Source organism: Pipistrellus kuhlii, unplaced genomic scaffold (genome assembly GCF_014108245.1).
Source record: "Pipistrellus kuhlii isolate mPipKuh1 unplaced genomic scaffold, mPipKuh1.p scaffold_m20_p_14, whole genome shotgun sequence".
NCBI classification, from domain to species: Eukaryota; Metazoa; Chordata; class Mammalia; order Chiroptera; family Vespertilionidae; genus Pipistrellus; species Pipistrellus kuhlii.
The window spans coordinates 8,201,592-8,226,159 of record NW_023425449.1 but is presented as its reverse complement, the minus strand read 5'-3'; the positions used below and the strand labels follow the sequence as shown (position 1 = coordinate 8,226,159).

Below are 24,568 nucleotides of genomic sequence, written 5' to 3'. Positions count from 1 at the left end.
AGGCTGAATTGCAGCGAGCGTCAGAGCTTGAGGGCGCGGGCTTTTCCTTCAATTACGGTCAGACTGTCTGATGACAGGCCTCATCAGACTCATCAGACTCCAGGTGCTTTGCCTCAAAGCCATCTGCTGAAAAAGAAATCACACTTGAGGAATGAAAGAGGGGCCGACACGAGTCCTAATTTAGCGAATGTGGCCATTGTCAGGGGAACACAAGCCCGGTGAAGGGCACGCAAGTCCTCTGGCGCCCCGAGTCCTGTTCCTGCGTAGAAGTGATCGGAGTGTTATTATTACCCATTGAAAATCAACAGGAAGGAAAGCCACGCGCCCTAAGCCCATTCAGACGCATGCCAGTGCAGGAAATCACAGAGCTGTCAGCCTCAGTGTAATCACAGCCAGCGCAGGCGGTAAATGGCATTTCAAAAATGTGACCGTCAGGCCCTGCCGTCTCCCAGCCCCTGTGGCTTGCCTCTTCCACAGCTGAGATCATTGAACCCCCACCAGCAGGTTTAGCTCCTCAGTATTTCTTAGGTAAGGGAGGGCAACTATGCCTGCCACTCTCCCCGCTTTTCTACCCAAGATCCACAGATATCACCCAGGGGTCACCACCTTCATTTCCACAAGGCCCAGAGCATTACAACCTGAGAGTCCTCCTCAGAGTATTCTGGGCAGCTCTACCCAATGGCCTGGGACTGGCATGCAGAGAACACTTACTTGACTTCCTCGCTCTTGGGCTAATCCGGATGTAAAATACCATTAAGAGAGCCACTTAGGACTCCAGCTCCCATATAAAGTCAGCCATTCTGCTTAGTCTGTCCCTGACACTGTGTTCCTATTATTATAACTGGCTCTACATCCTCCTTCCCTCCTTCCCTCTCTCCATCCATCCATCCAACGACTACTCACTAAGTACTTCCTGTCGATAAGTTACAATTCCAAACCCAAAAGGTATAGTATTTCTAATGAAATTTATAGTCCAGTGGTAGAAATAGATTATAAACAAACAAACAAACAAACGAACCAGATAGTAATAAATGCCAAGAAGAAGATTAAAGTGGGACAAGGGTATACACATGTGCCAAAACTGATTCAGTTCACTGTTTGAATATGCGCCGATTATTGTACTTCACTTACACCTCACACTGGATTAGGGTGGGCCCTTAGTCCAGTCTTGACTGGTGTTCTTCTAGAGGAGAAAAGACACAGAGACAGACGCACCCAGGCCAGGCAATATCAGAGGCAGGGGTTGGAGGGAGGCATCTATAAGCCAAGCAAGCCAAGGATTTGGGGGGACTCCCCTCCCCACCCAGAAGCTGGAAGAGGCTGGGAAGAATTCTTTCCAAGAGTCATTGGAGAGAACATGGTCTTGCTGACACCTTGATTTCCAACTGCCAGCCCCCAGAACTGTGAGACTATGAATTTCTGCTGTTCTATGGCATTTTGTTTGTGGTGCTTTGTTACAGCAGCCCTACATAATTAATATTCTTTCCATCAGACCACACGATCAATCCCTGTCCTTCACATTGAACAATGACCTTGCTGCTTATCTCCCCGTCTTTGCACAGGGATGGCACAAAGGCCAGTGCGCAGGGGCACAAGGACCATGAAACTTATGAAGCTTGAGCTGCAAAGGCCCCTCACTAATGAGACCCATTTTAAGGACACAGGAAGGTCTCCATTTTTGTGTTCACATTTTCATAAAGTTTTCAAAATGGCATTTTAACCACAATCAATCAAGAGAACAGTCGTTTTGCTTCCCAACTTTCCCTTGGGTCAGATTCCCTTGATTCATAGCTTATGAACCTTTTGGGATTCTGCTAAGAGGATGTCAATTTGGAGATACATTTAGCTTGGTTTCGTGGGATATATGAATGTGTTTTTTCAGCTACTTGCATGTATAGGGGAGTTATTGCTAGCTCTCCCAGTGTTGTTGACTTTATGAAATTCCCCTCCCACTCACTATGTCAACTCAACAAAGTGACACAAAAGTGCAGGCCTACCCCTGAATCTAGCGAGGAGGTGTATCCAGTTTCTATTCTGTGAAGAATCCTTTGAATCTTGTGTAGTATAATTGGAGAATTTGGTGTTCATCAGCTCCTCATCAAAATGGAAGTTGTCTTCTGTCAGAAATACGTCAATAATTTAATGTATACAACAATAAACACTCCTTACATGTTTATATTGTAACTAGAGGCCTGGTGCATGAATTTGTGCACCAGTGGGGTCCCTTGGCCTGGCCTGTGATTTTTTGAAATCCAGGACCCCTTGGGGGATGTTGGACTGCTAGTTTTGGCCCGATCCCCACAGGCCAGGACGAGAACCCCAGCGGTGCATGAATCTGTGCACCGGGCTTATAGTATGAATATAAGATATTTGGTTAATTTCTTCCTGCCCACCACCCCCTTTCCTCTAAGATTCATCAGTCTGTTTTATGTTTCCATGCCTGTGCGTTGAGCGTCTGCCCTCTGGTGGTCAGTGCACATCAAAGCTACCAGTCAAATGGTTGCATGGTTGAACGGTCACTTAGGCTTTTATATATATAGATGGGGTTCTTATCTGGATTCTTGTGTTTATGGGACACAAACCAGTAGAATACTATAAATGGTGTGCCCATTCTGCATGTAATGGGCATGCATTTTAGATTGGATTTTTGAGAACCTAATATATCATGTAATCAAGAAATGCCCTGAAATCTTACAGGTCAATATGAAAACAAGTAGATAAAAATTTTCCCAGACTTGACAACCCTAAAAATATATGTAAAATCACCAGTAATTTGTGAAACTGAAAGTAATATTTCAAACTATTATTAATACAAATCAACTTCTTTTTTTTGGCCTGAAGAAAGATTAAATTTTTTGTTTTCTCTCTAGAAAAGATCATACGATTGTTATTTTGTGTAGAGTTAATTAGGGAATATGGAGTCAAGAACTGTGGTGGAAGGAAGTAGGATGTGCCAGGCAGCTGCTTAGTAATATTAGAGTATATTTATGAATTTTGTGATCCTGTGGTATTAGCCCACTTTGTTATATTTGCAATTTGTTGCACTTTTTTTTTTCTCTCAGTCTAAAGAAATAATCACTTTTGTACCAAATTTTATATTTCTCATTTTTCTTAAAGAGGGCCCTCTCCCTAATTTTGTAAGTCAGATCTGCCCATGCTAATGCATAATTATGATTGACATGATTTGTTCCCCCAGTTTTATTAAAAGTCAGCTGCAGGCAGGGCAGTGTGGAGATGCTTTATGGAACGGTGTTTAAGTGAGAAGAGACCCTGGTTGGAGTCAGGGATCCAGAGGTCCAGTTCTAACTCTCCCAGAGAGAGGCATATGGGATTAGGCAAGTCCCTTTCCCTCTGTAAAACTTGATATTTTTCTGCCTGGCCAGTGTGGCTCACCTAGTTGAGCATCATCCCATAGCATTAGGAGGTTGCTAGTTCAATTCTGGCCATGACACTTGCCTGATTTGTGGACTTGATCCTCAATACAGGGCATGCAGGAGGCATCCAATCAATGTTGCTCTCTCATTGATGTTTCTACCTCTCTCCCTCTCCCCTTCTCTCGCTAAAATTAAGAAAAAAAATGTATTAAAATAAATAAAATAAAACTTGTTTTCTTCTTCAGTTAAATCAAGTTGGTATTTAAGCTCATCTTCACTTGATGATTTTATGAACACGCATCTCAGAGTTAGACCAAACATTAATATTATTTGTAAATAACATTATCACCATCTGGCTGTTCCTGATGTCTAGGAGTTGTTGACCTGCTGAGCCAAGGCTGGTCTCTGGTTTGTAGAGATTGGCAATGTTTGTTGGCAGTTCTATCCCTTTGTTTCATAGGTTGGCTTACATCGTGGGCCAAATGAGCCCATTTCTGATGACTGGTTTTCTGAAGTTGTGCCAGGCCTGATAGGTGGGTTGCCATCTTGGTTTTTTTTGATCCTCTGACAAGTCCTGCTCAGGGGACCTGTGTTAAGTCATACTCCTGCCTGGCCATCTGGGGCATGATTCCATGACTTATTTTCCTGGACTCTAACTTCTAATAGAGCACTTTATTTGATATTTTGACTATGCTGACTGTTCCAGATGCTGGCTATGATTTTGGTCACAGGGATAATGTTTATTGACATTGTTCTGTAGTTCTTTGGTTTGCTAAGAAACCATCTCCCATATAAATGTCAAAAACAAAATTTTCATCAACCAACTAATGCTTATCTCCCATTAGAAAATGAGCAGCTTGTGCTTCAGACTACACTTCTATTTTTGTTTTCATGCTTCAGTTAATCAATGATCATTTTATTCATGATTCACTTGTTAATTTGATTCATTCTCCCCCCACCCCTTTCCACCAAAGATTAGAGTTGTATTTGTGAATGCAATAAGAAATTCTGAATGCATCAAAATGTCAGTTTCTAAACCTGGCAAGATCATAATTTGGGGGTTGATTTTGGTTTCCAAAGATAACCTAAGAAGGTGTCAACAGCCTTAATAAGGTCAGTTACATAAGCAGGTGGTTTGAGACCAAAATGTCAACGTTGGTAAAAAAGCTGCTAATCTGGTTATTTGGAAAAGGTGTTTTAGCTATGGCACCTACTTTTTAAACAAGAGCTCCTGTCCATGGTGACTGTTTTAGAAGATGACACAGAGTCAGTGAAATTATTAATTTACTAACTCCCTCAATAAATATTTGCTAAGGCGCTGGATGAGAAGCTGCACACCACTCTGCGAAGATGATGCAACTCCACAGAGGCAGAGTTAGAATGAAGAAGATGAAAGTCATGGGTCATCATGACCCAGAAAGAGAGGCCATGCCTTTGAAGTTCCACCTCAAAGATGGAGAGATGATAGATGGTGTTGATCTGTGCCAGCTTGGCAGAGCACTGAGGGAGCAATAGAAAAACAACAGCTCAGCCCCAGCTTGGTTCTTTTGGGAGCCAGGAGACATGGACTCTATTCAATGAAGAAAGTAGTCACTTGGTTGCTACTGCAAAAGTAACTAAACATAGGGATGAGCCACAAAAGCAGGGGGACAGTAGAAACTGCGTGGAACAGACAGCACAAACTATAGTCATATAGTCATATCTGCAGCAGTGCTAAGGAACAACGAGGCAAGCGGTAAAGAGCCTGCAGGTAAGGAGCCTACTGCTAAGGAGCAGCGAACTGAGCGGTTAGGAGTGAGAAGGCGGGTGGTAAGGAGCAAGAAATCCCAGATTGCAAGAGAGATGTCCACCTGCCGGCTTAGGCCCGATCCCCCAAGGGTCTGGTTTGCGAGAGGGTGCAGGTCGGGCTGAGGGACCTTACTCTCCTCAGTGCATAAATTTCATGCACCAGGCCTCTAGTAGTTTTTATAAAATAATGACACATATTCCCTTTTAGATATAGTCATAAGTGAAATCTAAATGCTTTGAGAGTGTCACTGATATTAGGCACCTTAAAATATAAAGCCAGGGCCAGAATTTACATAATTAACAAGTCCAGGACAAACTTGAGACCTGATGGTTGGAGAAGACTTGAATCTGTGGATCAGCCATCTGTTTTCAAACTTTTCTTCCCTGTCCTGGAACACAGCTCCTATCAACAAAGAAAGAAACATAATGTGGAGTTGAGGGGCAAGTCCCACTGCCATCCTCGCCCATTGGGAGTTGAGGGACAGGTCCACTGCTAACCTCAGCCAATGGGAGCTGAGAGGCTGGTCCCATGGCCAACCTCAGCCAATGGTAGTTGAGGGGCTGGTCCCACAGCCAATCTAATCCAATGGGAATTGAGAGGCGGGTCCCACTGCCAACCTCACCCAATGGTAGTTGAGGGCAGGTCTCAATGCCAACCTCAGCCAATGGTAGCTGAGGGGCGGGTCCCAGGGCCGACCTCAGCCAATGGTAGTTGAGGGGCTGGTCCCACTGTCAACCTTATCCAATGGGAGTTTAGGGGCGGGTCTCACTGCCAACCTCGCTCAATGAGAGATGAGGGGCAAGTCCCACTGCCAACCTCAGCCAATGGTAGAGGAACGGAGGGTCCCTCTGCCAACCTCACCCAACAAAGGTCTCCTCCAAGAAGTGGACCTGCCATCTTTGCCTGAACAAGCAAACTGCTGTTTTGTGAGTGTCCTAGAGGTGTGTGAGCGACAGAGAACAGGGGTGCAGCCCCAGTGCCTTTGCTGTCACAGCAGACGAGGGAAAGGAGAGGCGACTGGGAAAAGGACCTTTGTCGTTCTGACACTCAGTCCTCTTTACAAGGGGCATTGATTCATCTGTCAATACCATTATGGTGACATTTTTTTTTTTGCTGGATTGACCCATTATTTTATTAAACTTAAAAAAAAATGCAGTGAAAATATTGATTTGGTAGCCCCTTGAAAGCAGTCAGAAATTGTTGGATAGCAAAACCTAAACTAAGATGGGCAAACCTAGGGTTTTCTTCTCCTGCAAACAAGAACCAAGCATTTGGAAGTCTTGGGGGCACATTTTCAATAATTTAACATCTCTCTGTTTTCATTGCCACCCATCAACATCAGCATTATTGGAAAGTAATCATTAAACTCGCTAATGTTGTCGTCATTGTTAATCCTCACCTTAGGATATTTTTTCCACTGCTTTTTAAAAAGAGTGGAGAAGAGGAAGGGAGCGGGGAGAGGAGAGGGAGAGAGAAAGAGAAAGAGAGAGAGATGCGTCCTAACTATAGCTGGGGATGGAGCCTGCAACCCAGGCACATGCCCTCGACCAGGAATCAAGCCCCTAACCCTTCAGTGTGTGGGCTGATGCTCTAACCACTGAACAACACCAGCTAGGGCTAAACCCACTAATTATACTGGGCACTGTGCTAGGAGTCATACAGAAAAAGAGCACATGGGCAGATTCCTTCATCAGAATGCAGATTCATGGACAAGCAGTACTGATTAGGATTACAGACTCTTAGTCCACACCCTGGCCTGTGTGGCTCAGTTGGTTGGGTGTCGTCCCATGCACCGAAAGGCTGCCAGTTCAAGTCCCAGTCTGGGCACATGCTCCAATTGCAGGCTTGATTCCCTGTAGGGTGAAGTGCAAGAGGGAGCCTATTGATGTTATACTCTCACATCGATGTCTCTCTCTCTCTCTCTCTCTCTCTCTCTCTCTCTCTCTCTCTCTCTCTCCCTCCCTCCCTCCCTCCCTCCCTCCCTCCCTCCATCTTCCTCTCTTTCTAAAAATCAATATAAAATCTTTAAGAAAAGCAAAACAATGCGAATTTTTACAAGATCACCTTGTGTGACAGTATGCCCCCTTCCTCCATGCGTGTGGCTCCTAGGATGCTCTTTTAAAGATCTACGTCTAAACAGTCTTTGCTTAAAATTCTTCAATGTTATCCATTCCCCCCCAAAAAACAGATTTGAATTTTGTAGCTTTTGGAGAGACAAGGGGAAAGTCATAAAAATGATTCCAATAGAGCAGCAGTAGATGAGGAGGAATACCGGAAGGGTGAGGTGCTGGATAGCTTTATGGGCTGAACTGTGTTGTTCTAGCCTCTCATCATTGGGGAGGCGCCGGAGAAGCCCAGCTCATCCTACATCTGAAACCCAACCAAACCCAACGCTTTGAAAAGGGGAATGCTTGTGTGCTATGGCACCGCCTCTGTAATGGAGGGTTTATACATCCAACATCTGGGTGGGATGGAAAGCTGTAACCGCTGGAATTAGCAAATCTAGAGGTGCCAACTGGCGGGGGGAATCCTGTCAGTTTCTACATGTTGGCAGCCAAGCACTGGGAGGCAGGGTGGGAACTGAATCCGAAGAGGTCCAAGGAGCAATAAAAAAAGCACCAAGGGCCCACGGGTCACAGCTACCCCTGTGCACACACCTGCCTGGAAGCTTGACGGCTATTGTTCCATTTCATTTCCTGACAGCCTTTGAAATAAGTATTAACACTACCCACAGTGGACAGAGAAGTAAGTATTGGAAGGGTTAAGCCAGTGGTCAGCAAACTCCTTAGTCAACAGAGCCAGATATCAACAGTACAACGATTGAAATTTCTTTGGAGAGCCACATTTTTTTAAAAACTTAAACTACATAGGTAGGTACATTGTTATGAACTTCATTAGGGTCCTCCTAAGCTGGCCTTTGCTAAAAACTCAAGGGGCCAAAGAGCCACATGTGGCTCGCGAGCCGAAGTTTGCCGACCACTGGGTTAAGCGACTAGTTTACGTAAAAGAGTCGCCTGCCCCTTAGGAAATGGGCCTTTCCGCTGAAACCCGCATTCTGTGGGCATGAGCCTCAGGAAATGGCTGGCTGCCCTTGCCCACTGCGCCTTCAAACGGGCCACCTTGCAAATGACCAAGTGGAAATGGCGCCAAGGAACAAGAAGGAGTGGATGGGTGCAGAGTTCCAGAAGGAGGCGGGGAATGCTGAAAGGCTGAGTCTTGTCCATAACTCAGATGTGCCATGGCTCCGTGTGGCAGACACCCGCAGGCCCCACAGCCAAACGGTCTGTTCTGTCTCTGCTGAGCTGCAGGGGAAGCCAAACTGTCTGCCGCCGAGCCGGTGACCAAGAAAAGGGAAATGGAGCCAAACAGAAATCAAAGCCACCTGCCTGTTTCTGAATATTTCAGAGATCGCTGTTGCCTGGGAATGGGGTTCCAATGATTGGAAAGGTGGCAGGATGATTGCCTCCATGCGCTGACCACAAAGGCTGTTCACCTTTTTTGGCCCAGGAGTTAATGAAGCCAGGGCGGGAGTAATGTTACGGGGAGACCTAGCATCCACTAGTTAGGCTAAAAATAAAGCAGGAAGGCAAGTCCCCAAAGTCCTCAAGGACCATAGTGTAAGCCGGAGCGGGAAATCCAAGACAGGCTGCTGTCACCCTGGGTGTTTGGCCCTTTCACCGATGCAGAGGGGCCCGTGGATCTTTTGAAAGGAACTGCTTTTTCATGCAAATTTGAACCGGACAAATTTGAAATCATGGGATATGAAAGTAATAATGAATCCTCCCTCAAGGTACATTTGAGGTAATATAAATTCCTCTATTTGTCATAGTCCCAGCAGGAAATCGATGGCACACTTAAAATTGGATAAAATAAAACAACTAACATAAATAAATAAATAAATAAATAAATAAATAAATAAATAAATAAAAAGAACTACTCACAAAGGTTTAGGCAGAATGTAGGGAAACTGCAAGGAATAGTACCAATCTCCCTTCCAAGAACAGAGACGACACAAGACTAAGCAAGAACCCCCGGGAGGGCAGCTGTATGGAGCTGGGGTCTTCGGTGGAGAAACACTGCTGACCCACCCACCACCGCCGGGCAGAGAGGGGGTCCTAGGGTAGAGGCCCCAACCTGCCTCCTCTGCACCCCTGATTTCTTTCTTTCTTTCTTTTTTTTTTTTTTTAATTTAGTTTTATTTATTTTTTACAGAGAGGGATAGAGAGTTAGAAACATTGATGAAAGAGAATCATCGATCATTTGCCTCCTGCATACCCCTTACTGGCGATGTGCCCGCAACCAAGGTACATGCCCTTGACCGGAATCAAACCCAGGACCTTTCAGTCTGCAGGCTGATGCTCTATCCACTGAGCTAAACGGGTTTCGGCCAACCCCTGATTTCTTGAAGGTGCTGCTCATTGGTGGAAGCTGCCCGGAAGCGGAAGGCAAGGAGACATGTTGAAGTGGTCCATATTGATGCACCCCCTGCAGGCAGCAGGGTGCAGAAGGATCTGGAGGGCCTCCAAACTAAACCAAGAAAGAATGAGACAAGAATCATCTAATTTCAAAGCAGCAGTAGGACAGGCGGTGAATGGTGTCTCTGCTATTGCTCTGGCAATGTCATTTCAGTTGGTAACAGCACTCACACTGCTCCCCAACTTCTTCTCTCCCCCCTCGCCCCCTGCTCGTCCTCCTGGGCCCACCTGCTAGCCATGGTCAGGACTGCTCTTGAATTGTTTGGCTTTTGAATTATGCGATGCTTTTAGGGAACATACCTTCCATTCAACTCAAACTCCCCAATTTGCCCTCTTCCCCTAAATACCACTTTGGTTTGGAGTTTCCCATAGGAGATTGTAAGCCACCAATTACTAATCAGGCTACAAGAAGAATTCTGGCTTGCCTCCCCTTATGCAGTTTCTGCATTCTTGAAATGCCATGAAATTAATGTTTTTCTAAATATAATTGTATTTTGAGGCATGGGATATTTTCAGAGCTTTGCAGCCTTTTTTTTCTTCTCTCTCTCTGTTAGCCTAGAATTGACCCATGCTCCAAGAGATTAACGTTGAGTGAAATGAACAGCTGTGCTTTACTGTCCCGATGGGTGCAGGACCCTGGTTGGTACATGATAAGCTCCATGCGGGCAGGGCTGTGTTCCACTCAACAGTTTACTCCCAGCTTCCAGCATAATGCCTGGCTCTTAGAAAGTGCTCACTAAATATCTTCTATTTATATAAAAGGCTAAGTTAGTGGTTGGCAAAACTCATTAGTCAATGGAGCCAAATATCAACAGTACAACGATTGAAATTTCTATCGAGAGCCAAATTTTTTAAACTTAAACTTCTTCTAATGCCACTTCTTCAAAATAGACTCGCCCAGGTCGTGGTATTTTGTGGAAGAGCCACACTCAAGGGGCCAAAGAGCCGCATGTGGCTCGTAAGCCTCAGTTTGCCAACCACTGGGCTAAGTGATTGACCATCTGTCTGTCCATCCATCTGACCATCTGACTGGCCAGTACATATGACTCACACTGGCAACTTTAAAGTAAACATTGTGCATGCACAATACATGCACAGAAAAGTAAACATTGACTGTGCATGTGCAATAAAACTTGTTGGTGCCAATCTCACGTGTGTGTTTCGATCTGTTATTGCTGATTGTGAATTTAGTTGACACTTCTATTATAAAGAAAGGGCAAATAGCGATATCAAAATCTTTCTTCTAGTTAATCTATTTTGAACCGTACTCCCTAAATACGTGTTATTAAAAGATTTCAGAATCCCTATAGGTGATATTGGGAAGGTCAACTGGTGTCTCCCCTCCCCTGGAATGCTGGAAACCTACACACTATGAATTACTATCCAAGATTAGTCCTTGTCTTAGGGTTCAGCCACTTTGAGAGTTTCTCCAAAGTGCAACTACTGCCCATTAGGGACTTTTCATCCAAGACCCAAAGAAAGTCCCTTATCCTTTCAGATTTCCTGAGTATGCAAAGGGCCATTTTGTTAAGTCATCTGCTTTCCTTACAAAACAACAAGCCTGCATTTGAAGGCCTTGGAGCTCAGCCCCAGGCGGGTGGGAGGGGCCTTGATTCTCCATAGCACCGCAGGACTCATTCACCTTGCTTCAGGATTGGGACTAGGTGGGAAAGGCTGAAGGATCTAGGAAAGTTTGGCCCTGCCATATTGTGCTTTGTTTAGAAAATCTGTATTCTGGCCTCTCTTGAAGGTGTAATCTGGGGTATCTTTAATCCAGGAGATTAAATGAAGCTTCCTATTAAGAAGAATAATCCATGCATTTGACTTCCATGAAAAGGGAGAGAAATGGATATTTTTTTCCTCTTTCTTTTGCCCTAATTTCCCCTTCACTTAAACTTCCTCTCCTCTGCTTGGTGACGTCATTGTAGCTTTTAGTCTCTGGCCTTGGTTGTGAGCAGTGCCCGCTGCAGCCATTGCTTAGTTACCCGGTGAGTCATCAGCCTGGGCCCCTGGGCTGGGAGAGAGTGATGTCACCGTACCTCCTCCTCCTCCTCCCTGGCCTCTTCTTTCACTCTCTGCCTGTTCATGGCTGGCATCCTCTACGGAGTCTGCCCAGGAGCCTGGGAACTCACGAAGCTTCCCAAACCCCGGGTGATCCCGGGCAGGGAGCCTGGGGTTCTCCCCCGTGTAGGCCTGAACTCCTTCACTCCGCTCACTATGAGGCCATTTACAGGTTCAGATAGCTGGGAGGTGACCCAACTGACACATCGAAGGCAACCAGATGCCCAGGGGTAAAGCTCCTCAGCCCTCCGCAGCCTCTGTGCGGTGAGGTCCATTATGAACTGTCATTTTCATAGGCATGCTCTTCCTTCAGTGGTTGTGCAAACCATGGGTCTGTTGCTCAGCAAATAAAATCCAGAGTCTTCCCAACAACAGTAATCCCTGGCGTGATCTCTTTCTCTCCCTCCCCATTTCTTTCTCTTTCCTTCTCTTCTTGAAATGCGTCCCCACCTCACTCCCAGCGTAACGGATTCCAGCTGTGTGTCATTTGGCTCGGTTTCCACCCCAGCCTTCTCGGTAATATGCACTTGGACCCCTTCCAGGTCCCAGATGTGCTGTTTACTTACGCTGCAGCATCTGGGCCCCTGCACAGCCCTGTCCCTGCAACGTGGCAAACCACAGAAAACCCAGCTGGCAGCCAGTGAGTGGGCTACACCATCCTGACAAGCCAGGGAGGCATTTCAGAGGGGTACAAGGCAGGCCCCAAAGGAAGGCGCCTGAGGGTGAAGGGAACGCAGGTGGAGCAGAAGCTCCCGGCTCCCGGTGCTGAGGCTTTAGGAGCCTCGAGAACACTGGGAGATGAGGGCTCGGTTCCTCTCCAGGCAGGGTGATGCTGCTGCACCATCCCAACAGCTCAGCCTTCTCCATGGGAACCGGAAGTGAGGTCACCACTAATGGATGGGGCTGTGAGCACCAGAGAGGGGAGCCCAGGATCAGGGGTAGAGAGCTGTTGAGCAGGGACACCGGGCAGGGGCGAAAAATCCTGGTTCTGGGTCCAACTTTCGGCTGGTTCTCTTCGTGAGCTTAGGCCAGCCTTTTCATCTGGGCTCCTATGTCCTTTCCCAGGAAGCTGGAAGATTGGGTTACATTGTGGGATGTCAAGCGTTTGTTTCAAAAACTCAAAGTAAATCTCAAGTGGATGCCTTTTATGGATGTGCATCCACGACTACTGTGCAAGGAGGTGGTACACGAACAGTGCTTGCAAGAAAGCTTTATTGGCAGCCATTCTGGAGCACACAGGGGCCCAAAGAGTTCAGAGGGAGGGAGGAGCCTCAGAGAGGTGCCTGTCCAACATTCAACCGTTCTCACCTCAAGAGTCATGGGCTTGATAACATGGCCACCATTTTGCTGGCACGGAGAACAAACCTCCCCCGTGTTCCTCCCCTAGAACTGCCTCGTTAACTCCCTCCCACCCCTCTCCTCCCAGTCATTCACTTCCATTTCTGAACCGATCATGAAGAGTAGGAGTGAGGTAGAACCATTTATAACCTCAGGTGAAACAAGTACTTGGCAGACAAAATCTTCCAGGCTACTAAAATGGACCCTCCCTGTGCAGATTTCGTGTAATATTTATATCAAAAGGAACTCTTCTCTCTCTTCTTCCCCCTTGAGCCTCATCACTGAAAGCCCCATTTCTTATCTTAGCCTTGGCTAGTCTGGCAAGTCCCAGGAATGAGGGTAAGGGCATGTACGGGTGTGCGTCCCTCTGTTGGGCTCTTTCTGAGACAGCTTTATGGAACTTCAAGAGCTCCTTGGAGCACAGTTTGAGGACCACTGTACGAGATATAATCATCACCCTCAATGCTTGGATCCTCAGAGAAGAGTATTCTTGTTCACCTGGATTAGAATCCCAAGAAGTCTTCGGACTAGACAGGACTTTTGCAGATGACCTCACTTTCTCATCTTCTGCTTCGAGGGAGGTCCAGATCAATCTAGAGACCTACTATATGGGAATAAGTTAAACTTTGAAGAACAATTCACAATTCCTAGTACCACATGGCTATTATCAGGTGGCACAACTTTCTAATGGTAGACACTTTGGGCACATGAATGAAGGCAAAGTTTAATATCTCAGAATTTCCCTCATAAAAGTGACTTCTATATGTAGACCCAGGAGTCCAGCAGGGTCATGGCTGCCGTGGGACCAAGGCCTACTTCACTGCCTGACTGGGTCCCCTGGAGAGGTGAATGCTGGACCAGGGAGCAGCCTCTCAGAGGGCAGGTCCACAGTGGCTCGGCTGACCGGGATGAACGGATGAGTGGTGCTCCCACAGTGGGTGATCCCCCCAGGCCACTCCCCCACCAGTGCACAAATCCTGTGCACCAGGCCTCTAGTAAATTTATATTGTGTTAAGCCACTAATATATTACCAGCATCAATAGACAACTAATTTAGGCACAGTTCCTTTATCTTTTACTTCACCATTGTTGCTTCTTGTCAACCAGGGGGCTTTGTTCAAAATCACATAGGTTTGGGTAGGATTTCTTTAGATCACCGTGCATGCTGACTCATATGTCAGGCCCCTGACTGTGGCCACTCTTTCTTGCTAACTGTCTTCCTCATCAGACATGATCCCACCCTATCCCATCCCAAGTACGTAATCTCATAAGAGAAATGTTCTCTTTTAATTTTAAAGTGGCATGCTACTTTATTAACTGTGTGTAGTGTCAGGGTGATTTGTAATACTTTTCAGTCATGACACGATGATAAAATTAAGGCCAGAAGGACAGGCCCTGAGGAAAATGTGAATTATGCCAGCATGATTCTTAACATGACTTTTTCCAGGTTCTCTTCCAGCAAATGAGTTCTTTTATCATTAATACAATCTATATATATATAAAAGCATAATATGCAAATTGTCCCTGCAGGAGTTTGACTGGGAGTTTGATCTCTCGCTATGACATGCACAGACCACCAAGGGGCGGAACGGAACAAAGGAAGGCCCCAGCCAGCGGCCAGCAGCTGGGAAAGGAAGGCCCTGGCCAGCAGCTGGGAGGCCCCTACTGGCCCCGATTGCTGGCCTAGGCCTAGGGACCCTTTCCATGCATGAATTTCATGCACCAGGCCTTTAGTGTCATATAAACTCTCTTGATGATGAAATAATTCATTTACTAGAGTCATACACTAGGCATATGGTAGCAATTTTTAAAACATCATCGGTCACTGAAATATTGTTTTATGATGAATTGGGAAATTGATTGCTTTTTCTTTTTAATTGGTTTGAGTAATGGAAGTCGAGAGACAAGAGGAACATTTGTCATCTTCTTCCCAGAAGCACTTTTGTTCAATTCCAGTTCTCCGCTGTAGAGTGGTGGGTAGGCTGCCGGGTACTGCACGTTTGTTAACCTTCTGCAGGATGCCCACTCCGCGCACACTGTCATCTCCAGGTCTCTTCCTGCTGCAGTGGTTCTAGGCTCCTCCCTGGCTCCTGCTGGGGTCTTGGAGTTAAGAGAATACATACGTCAAATCTCCTGGCCCCTCCAACTATAGGTCATGTGTTTGCCACAGAATGTAAACATTCCCTTTCTGTTCTAAAGAAACTAATAAATCTGTGATCAGATTGCTACTTGTTTTGCTTCTCATTGGTTTCCAATTCACGGATCCCATGCTGGGGGTAGCTAAGTGTTCCAGAATTCTCCGCAATCAGGACATACTCTTTAGCTTTAGTTATTGTCTCCTATGTTGTATGGGAGGGTACTCTCTATAGGTTCCGGTGCCAGTAAAGAAATCGTTGCTCTCTCTATGTCCTTGGCCTGGCATCTCTAAGTCTTTTCCTCCTAATCATTTTAGAACTCATAATTGTGAGGATTCCCCAGCCTCCAACCTTGTCCTCTCTCTGATATTTGGTCCCCGAGAAAGGGAGTTTGGTTACTCTCCAGTAACCAGCGTCTCCCTCTCAGAGTGTGGGTAAAACCTTAGTAGACACAGTATATTCACTCTTCTCATGCTAGATTTTTTTTACTATCACATTTGAGTCTGAATTCTTCAGTGGGAAACTTACTGCCACATAATTCACTTTTACTCGATATTTTCTCTAAATAGGGGAATACCCATTTTTGCTGGATGTTGAATGAATTAGTATTGCATTATACCCAAGACCAGATGGAGCTGGCTTTTTCTGAGGAAGACAAAGCATCAGGTTTTCTTGTCTTGGGAACAATGCCAGCTTGAGCAATTACCTGGCTGCTGTCCTAATTGTCTTAATGTGTGAGTCAGAGGGGCCATATGGGCCACCTGATCAATTATGTGGGTATTGATTAAGAAGGGGAGGAAAAAATAACCCAGGGAGGACATTATTCACTCAAGTTTACCGTTTATGTCAGGAGTGTGTTAGTCACTCAGTAAAGATCTGCAGATGCGGCTGCTGGGGACAGCCAGCAGCTTGGAAAGCTTTTGAAGACTTCATCCTGCAGAGAGAGAAGTGTTTTTGGAGTCTACATTACACATGTTAAGAAATCAGAGGTAGCCCTAACCGGTTTGGCTCAGTGGATAGAGCGTCAACCTGCGGACTGAAGGGTCCCAGGTTCGATTCTGGTCAAGGGCATGTACATTGGTTGTGGACACATCCCCAGTGGGAGGTGTATAGGAGGCAGCTGATCAATGTTTCTCTCTCTAAAGAAGTGTACGGGGCCTGCTTCATTCACTTACAACACCTGCCTGGTCCTATACCTGCACCCCGATCCGAAAAGCCATCTCTGACCCCATGGAGAAACTGAGGTACAGAGTCGCCCTGAGAGGAAAACATAGCTTAACTCTCTGGGGACCCCGCTTAGTACCTGTGTGAATGGGGAGGGCTCAACACAGGAAAAACAGTTTTAAAAGCAAATGCACTGGTTTCTCTAAACACAGCAATATGTGGGGGAAGCAAAGAAAGTAAAGAAAGTAAGAGGAGACAAAAAAAAAAAAAAAAAGATGAAAGAACGCAAGAGGAGGGCGTGGCTGTCAGGAAAATTCTGCATGCCCTTGGTAGCAGGGAACGGAATAAAACTCACCAGTTTGTGGCTAAGGGTTTTGCATCCCGTCATTGACGAAGGAGAGTCTGGTATGAATCTGTCTGTACTGGCCTCTGTGAGGCTTCTGGGCCTGCTTGTCCATGGGAATCTGCTTCTCCTCCCACAGTGTCCACTAATGCAATGAGCCCCTCATGGTTTCTTGCAAGTCCTTTAGTCTGTTATTTTTTCTGGTTGAGCATGAGAGGCTATTTGGATCCCCCAGATGTTCTTAGCCATCCTCCTGGCCTCTGTCTGCTAAACATGGAGAACGCTAGCCGCTCTTGCACTTCATTCTGGGGCCTTGAGAGACTGCACGTAGGGTAGATGGAGGGTGGGACAGGCCATTCCGTTTGTACTCTGCTGGCTGCCCTGTGGTAGAACGAGGCCCTCTGAGAAGATGTCTTGTCTGAATTTCAAGTTGGGAACCAGCCTTCTCAGCTCTCTACCTTCTCCAGAGAGAATGGTTCCTGCCAACTCTCCAAGGATTTTGACCCCTGGAGGAGTAATTTTGAGAATCTCTTCTCAAGATCCTGTACCAACTATACACTCTTTAAATTTTTCCCAAGCTCCTCAACCCAGGTCAGAAAAGATTCTGCTTTTCTCTTTGTGTGCTGGAGATATGGCTTGTATATCCTCACACATTTTTCTTCCACTGTGGTTTAAGTTATAAACTCTATGATCTTATTGCCCCTGGATCTGCCTTTGATGAGCTAAAATTACCCCCCTTCTTCAATGTTATTATATCTTCCCCTCTCAATAGCCTGTTTTGAATTTCAAAGTGAAGACTATGACTTGCTGAATTCTGCTGGGTTCTTTGGTATATTCCCTTCTCTAGGACAAAAGCCTCAGGCTAGAGATCTAATTAAAAAAAATTTAAAAAATATATTTTATTGATTTTTTTTTTTTTTTTTTTTTTTTTTTTTTTTTTTTTACATAGAAGAAGAGAGAAGGATAGAGAGTTAGAAACAGTGATGAGAGAGAAACATCAATCAGCTACCTCCTGCACATCTCCTATTGGGGATGTGCCCACAACCAAGGTACATGCCCTTGACCGGAATCAAACCTGGGACCTTTCAGTTCACAGGCCGATGCTCTATCCACTGAGCAAAACCGGTTAGGGCTAGAGATCTAATTTTAATGGTGAAAATGTTGTATGGTACAAAGGAAGAATACATCTGTTAATATTTTAAATGACCTTACAGCTACTTACATAGTATAAACCAAATGACTTAGGTGTTCTACAAAATTTTGCCCTTTTGGAGGGAACTGGGAAAACTAGGCACATTTCTCAAAATTTTAAGTTCAAGTAGTTTTTGAAATTTACCATAAAAGGCAGATTTTTCTTTTCCTCCTTGGCTTTGAAAATATTCTCTATGAAACCCCATTCTTTTCCATGATCCTCCATAACCTAGGAGGGTTGGTTGGCAAAATGCCCTATAGTAAGCAATTCTCACTGTCATATACTAGACTGAACTGCCTCCTTGGGGAGAGAGAAAAGCCCTGAAAATGTCAAGTCTGGGATCTTAAAGCTCTACCAGAGAGACTGTGGGGAATATTATTCTCTTGGCTGGGGAATAGGCTGGATAACTGGAATGTCTTTCCCCCAGTTGCTGATTTCTAGGACTCAAGGGAAACAGATCTTAAAAGGAAGGGAGGAAGTATGTACAATTTTCAGACAACAAAAGTAAAGACTAGTTATCCTAATATTTTGAAAAGCGTTTTTATGACTATTTAGCATTTGCTGTTGATGAAATACCACATATATAAGAATCAATTCGCCCTGGTCTGATGGCTCATTTGTTTGGAGCATGGGCCTGAACACCAAAAGGCTGTGGGTTCGATTCACAGTCAGGGCACATACCTAGGTTGGGAGTTTGGTCCTGAGTTGGGGTGTGTATGGAAGGCAACCGATTGATGTCTTTCTCTCTCTCCATAAAAACATATTCTTGGGTGAGGATAAAAAAAATAATAATAAAAGAATCAACTAAATGCTCATATTATAGAGTCAGGCTTCTAGTTATTGGGAAAAGGTCAAAACACCTTCAGTTTTATGAGTTCATGATAGTAAATTGGATTTTTCTCATACTATTCACAAAATGTTTATGACAAATGCAGTGCAAATGGAGGTAGAGCCTTTATTCCCAAACTGTTGAACTGTTAAAACGAAACTCACCCATGTTGAATATTACCATAGCAGGTATATACCGCATGGAAAAATGATTCATGACTAACTGATGTATATGTTTGTATGCATATAAATATATGTGTGTATGCATGTGTATGCATACTTCTATATATATAATTTTTTAAAACTGAAAGGTATTTTTACACACTAGGGAGAGTTTGGTATTTTAATCTCTCTAACAATAATTTTACGTGATGGATTTGGGGTTGAGAGCCTGTGAGCTGCAGTAGAATTGCTTAGACTAAAACCATTGATTAGCTGTGTGACCTTGGGAAAAGTGTAGAACCTTCTTATATAGCAGTAACCAAATTTTAACCGCAGCCCATAGGAGTGGTTGTGGGGATTAATTAGATTAGAAGATGGCGCTGTATAAAGTCTAAAATAAAAGTGAACTTTCATTATAAGGACTAAAATGTGCAAGGCCCATGCTAGATACTGAGATGCTTATCTCTCTGGCGTGATGAACAAGGCTCAAGGCAGATTGTATGGTAAACCTTGTCTTGCTGTGGGCCAGCCCATGCTAATCCTGCAGTGGCTTAGCCCTGGGCGGGTGTTAAATGGCGCAGATGCTGATGCTGGATTAAGGCTCTGGACAGCAGAGGCTGGTTAAACTGTGAGTGCTCTGAGAAGCGGGCCAACCTATCCGTTTTTTTTCCCGTTTATAAAAGGATGTGACGGCGTCAGTTGATGTTTTAAATGTTTCTGAGATTTACAGAGCGTTCCAGACTGCGGTTATTCAGCTTCAGGGGCAATTTTGTACAAGGACTGGCACAAAACTGCATGTCTCATTGCCAAATGAGTATTCCGGTTAATGAATTCCCTGTGAGATCAAGAACGGAGCTGCTTATTATGGTCTGGGAAGGTCAGGAAGGCTTTGGAAGGGAGTGATTATAAAAGGGCCTTCAAAAGGAACTTAAGGTAATCCTTGGGTTAATCCCCTAATTCAATTTTTAAAATTTATCATTTAAAATTTTCACCTAACAACTGTCCCTGAATGGTATCCTTAACAAAAGATATATAGTTTTTTTCCCCTAAATTATGAGTTTAATAGGTTTCCAGTGTTGACCTGAGTATATAACCATTGATAACATAGCTTCTGTGGGGACAAAAGGGGCACTATGAATTTCAGACAATCAATGTATCAATACTGTATAAACCCTTTTTCAAGAATTCTTTGTTTTTTTTCAATGATTGTTCAATGAATATTCTTCATGTATCAGATATTGTTGTAGACACATATGAACAACAAACACACACACACACACACACACACACACACACACAAAGATCCCTGTCCCCATGGAGCTGACATTCTATTATAGAAGAGAGATAGCTAATAAACATAATAATTGGTATAGTGGCCCTAGCTGGTTTGGCTCAATGAATAGAGTCAGCCTGCGGACTGAAGGGTCCTAGGTTCGATTCTGGCCAAGAACATATGCCTGGGTTTCGGGCTCAATCCCCAATATGGGGTGTGCAGGAGGCAGCTGACCAAGGATTCTCTCTTATCATTGATGTTTCTATCTCTCTCTCCTTCTCTCTGAAATCAATAAAGAAATATATATATATATATATATATATATATATATATATATATATATATATATAAAATAATTGGTAGAGTGTATTGGAAGGTGATAACTGCTATGAAAAAAAGTAGAGCAGGGTAAGAGGGATGGGGATGGGTGGTCATTTTACAGTGGCTAGTCATTGAGAAGGTGACATTGAAGCAAAGTGTGAAGGTAGCCAGCTAAGGTGACTGACCATATCTGAGTGAAGAGCATTTTAGGCAAAAGAAGAGCAGTGCAAAGGAGGCAGGAGCTTAGCTGGAGTTTGAGAGCAGTGAGGAGACTGCTGGAAGGGGTCAGAGAGGTAGGGGAGTGGTGGGGACTGAACTTGCTACATCATGTAGCGCTTTGCAGGCTATTGTACAGCATTTGAGAGGTTTAGAGGTCATTCGTATTGGCATGTCTTAAAGTCAAGTCTGCCTGTATCAGAATAATTCCTGCGTTCCCCTGTCTACATCAACTTTAATGTGTTCCTTGGCGTCCCTCAGCCACAGTGTTCTCACCTGGAAAACGAGAATGATAACCACACCTCCTTCACATACTGATATAATGCATATGAAGCACTTAGTAAAGTGCCTAACTCATGATACTCACAAAACACTAGTTGCTATTATTCTTATAATTACTATTGGCATCCCACCAATGTATCCAGTCGCTCTGTGGCCTGGCATTCTGCTACTCCCCTTGCCATGCCCTGGAGGCTTTCCAATGAGGCATGGAGGCCAATAGCAGTTGCATCATTCATGATAGATGTCATGGGCAATAATAGGAGAAACTAAAGGTGTTTAGTTTGTTTTTTATAATATATCTTATTGACTTTTTACAGAGAGGGAGAGAGATAGTTAGAAACATCGATCAGCTGCTTCCTGCACACCCCCCCCCCCCCCCCCTGGATATGTTCCCCCAAGCAAGGTACATGCCTTTGACCGGAATCGAACCTGGGACCTTTCAGTCCGCAGGCTGATGCTCTACCCACTGAACCACACCGGTTTTGGCGAAGGTGTTTAGTCCAGAAAGTAGATAACCGGACAGACAGGCTGCTCCCTTCGGGATGGCTAGTGTGTGAGGAGTGACACGTGTTTCTCCGGGACCCCGAGGCCCCGGGAGACATTTAAAGGGAAACACCCGCCTCGCTGGAGCGCAGGGAGCTACACTCGGGGCAGACGGGTCGGGGCGCCCGCGGGGGTGGGCTCCTGCGCAGCTGCGGCGGCGGCGGCGGAGCCAATCACTGCGCGCGGCGGCCCTCGCGCGACCTCTGGTCCCACAGTCGTGACGTCGGCGGTTGCCATGGCGAGGCCCTCCGCTTGGGACGGCGAGCTGGCGCCTGAGGCGACCGGGCCGGCCAGAGCGTGGCGGCTTTGAAGCCGCGTCAGCCACGGCCGCCACCGCCATGAGCGGCCGAAGTCGGGGCCGCAAGTCCTCCCGCGCCAAGGGCCGGGGCAGAGGCCGGGGCAGAGGCCGCGCGCGCGCCGCCCCGGAGCCTCCGGACCCCCCGCAGGACCCCCCGGAGGGCCGGCGGCCCGGGGAGGACGCGCCGGCGGCGGCGGCACAGGTGCAGGCCGGCGCGGGGTGGGGCGGCCTCGGCCTGGAAGGCGCCGCGCTCCCGGGCCCGGAGGAGGACCCCTCCCGGGTCCCGCTGGACTGTGGCCTCGCGCTGCGGGCGGCGGGGGAGCGCGGGCAGGCCGCCGCCAGGCTCGGCCTGGGCCTGGGCAGGGCCTCCTCCCTGTCGGAGCGCCTGGCGGCGGACTCCGTCTTCCTGGGCACCGCGGGCGCGGTGGGGAGGCTGAGGAACGGCCCCCGCGTCCGAAACCTGCTGCGCGGACGCGCGGGGAAGAAGGCCCCGGCGGGCAAGGGCCCTCCGGCCGTCGCTGGTGGGAAGCCCAAGACCAGAGACCCCGCCGCCGGGGAGTGTGCGTCTGCCCCGGAGGAAGAGGAACCGACGCTGGAGGAGGAGGAGGAGGAGGAGGAAGAGGAGGATGCAGGGGCAGGGACTCTGGCGGCGGCGACGACGACGGCGACGACGACGACGACGACGACGACGACGGATGGCGGCATGGCTACGCTGGAGAGCGTCCAGCAGAAGCTGGAGTCCATGAACGCGCAGGCCGACAGGGCCTACCTTCGCCTCTGCCGCAAGTTTGGGCAGCTGCGGCTGCAGCACTTGGAGCGCAGGAGCCTCCTCATCCGGAGCGTGCCCGGCTTCTGGGCGCGCGCTCTGCAGAACCACCCGCAGCTCTCCTCCTTCCTGACCGCCAGAGACAGAGAAGTGCTGGGCTACCTGAACAGCCTGGAGGTGGAAGAGCTCGGCCTGGCCAGGCTGGGCTACAAGATCAAGTTCTACTTCGAGCGCAACCCCTACTTCCAAAACAAGGTGCTCATCAAGGAATACGGGTGCGGCCCCTCGGGTCAGGTGGTGTCTCGTTCGACTCCAATCCAGTGGCTCCCGGGGCAGGCCCTCGAGTCCCTGAGCCAGGGGAGCCCGGCGGACCACAGCCCCAGCTTCTTTGGGTGGTTCGAGAACCACACCTCCATCGAGTCCGACAAGATCGTGGAGATTATCAACGAGGAACTGTGGCCCAATCCCCTGCAGTACTACCTTCTGAGTGAAGGGGCCCGTGCAGAGAAAGGGAAGGAGAAAGGAAAGGAGAAAGGAAAGGAGGGCAGGCAAGGCCCAGCGAAGCAGCCAGTGGAGGCCCCTGAACCTGGATCCAACAAGTCCAAGTAATCTCTGCACAAGTCTCCCGACTACCTCCTGCTGGACCACGGGTGTTTGGCTGGCTGCCTTCTCTTCACGTGGGCCTCTGTGCACTTTCTCCCTGTGAACTTCCGGTTCCAAGAACATGGCATTTAGGATCATGTTCTTTTGCCTCCCCAGGGCCTTGCTTTTTTACGTTAGTGTCCCAGGTTCTAGGATCCCACACCTGTTGTTTATCTGTTAAGCACACACGCTCCAGATGTGCACTGCCTTTATCTATGTGCCTGAGCCCTGCTCTTGGCTCTGGCCTTTCCTGCCTGTCTTTAACATGGACATTCATGAGACCTTCTCCAAGAGGACCCGTGCATCTTTAAGCTCTGCTCCTTCAGAGCCTTTGACTTGAGCGGGCTTTGTGTTCACGGTGGCCATGCATACCATACATGGCAGGATTGCTACTGTGAAATGGAGCTAGTGCCCATGGTACTGGCCATCAGCCAGAACTTGATTGTTCAATGGCCCGGGAGTCCCTAGCCAGGGCACTGGACAAGGGTCCATGCTATCCTGCTGGATATGCAGCATACTGGCCCTTGACTGCTGGCACGGACAAGGTTTAGGGCGAGAAGCAGTATGGCGTGTGTTCTATTCCGGCGTGTGTCTCCTCCTGGCTCTGGGCCCTTCCATTGGAGAGCCTTCATCAAGCTCTGCACCGTGCCTCACTAATTGAATTTTGTCCAGGTTGTTATCAGCCCCAGTTGGCTTCCTGTTCAACAAGGACCTCCAGAACACCCTGTGGACGCAACACCCCCTGCCAGTGCAAGACACACACCTACCTTCCAAGGCTGGGGCCTTCCAAGAATCCCATTGGCTGTCAGACTGATGGGTGGGCTGGTATGTGTGGACATGTGGTCGCTGTCATTATGCCATGGCTCCAGATGAGGGTGGGGACTAGACTCATAGAATCTAGGCATCTTTTCCAATTCCCCTTATCAATTTATGACACATGACCAGAATGCTATAGTGAGTTTGCTGGGGAAAGGTATTTCTGACACGTGAGCTTGTGTCTACTTCATTTCACACCTCCATATATTTTTTTTTTTTTTGCTCTTCATGTTAACTAATGAAGAACTTGCTTTTCCTTCTTTGCTACTGCCTTTGAATACCCAAAGAAATAGGCTTCCGTCTCCAGTATAGGGGACTCTCAAGACTCTGTTGGGGTATGGAGACAGGGGTGGGCAGAGTCTGTTCTGGATCTCCAAGACTGATTTCCACCGGGTGTAAAAGCTGAGCGGGGCCCTCATCCTTAAGGGCGGGGAAGTAGGACTGTGTCTACCTGGTGTACTTGCCCTCCCCCTAACTTCCCTTCCCTTATGGAAGACCTCACTCTGAGTTGTGTGGAGGCTTCGACTTAGAGTTGTAGGGAGGGTCTGCTA

At 46.9% G+C, this 24,568-nt stretch overlaps 1 protein-coding gene across 1 annotated transcript; it reads left to right on the top strand.

The window, feature by feature from the left end:
- The first annotated feature begins 21,742 nt into the window (after positions 1-21,742).
- TSPYL5 (TSPY like 5) lies at positions 21,743-24,227 on the top strand. The gene has a single exon (XM_036436582.2). It carries the CDS (start codon positions 21,834-21,836, stop codon positions 23,166-23,168), a length of 1,335 nt encoding a protein of 444 aa, XP_036292475.1. The 5' UTR covers positions 21,743-21,833; the 3' UTR covers positions 23,169-24,227.
- The last annotated feature ends 341 nt before the right edge of the window (positions 24,228-24,568 follow it).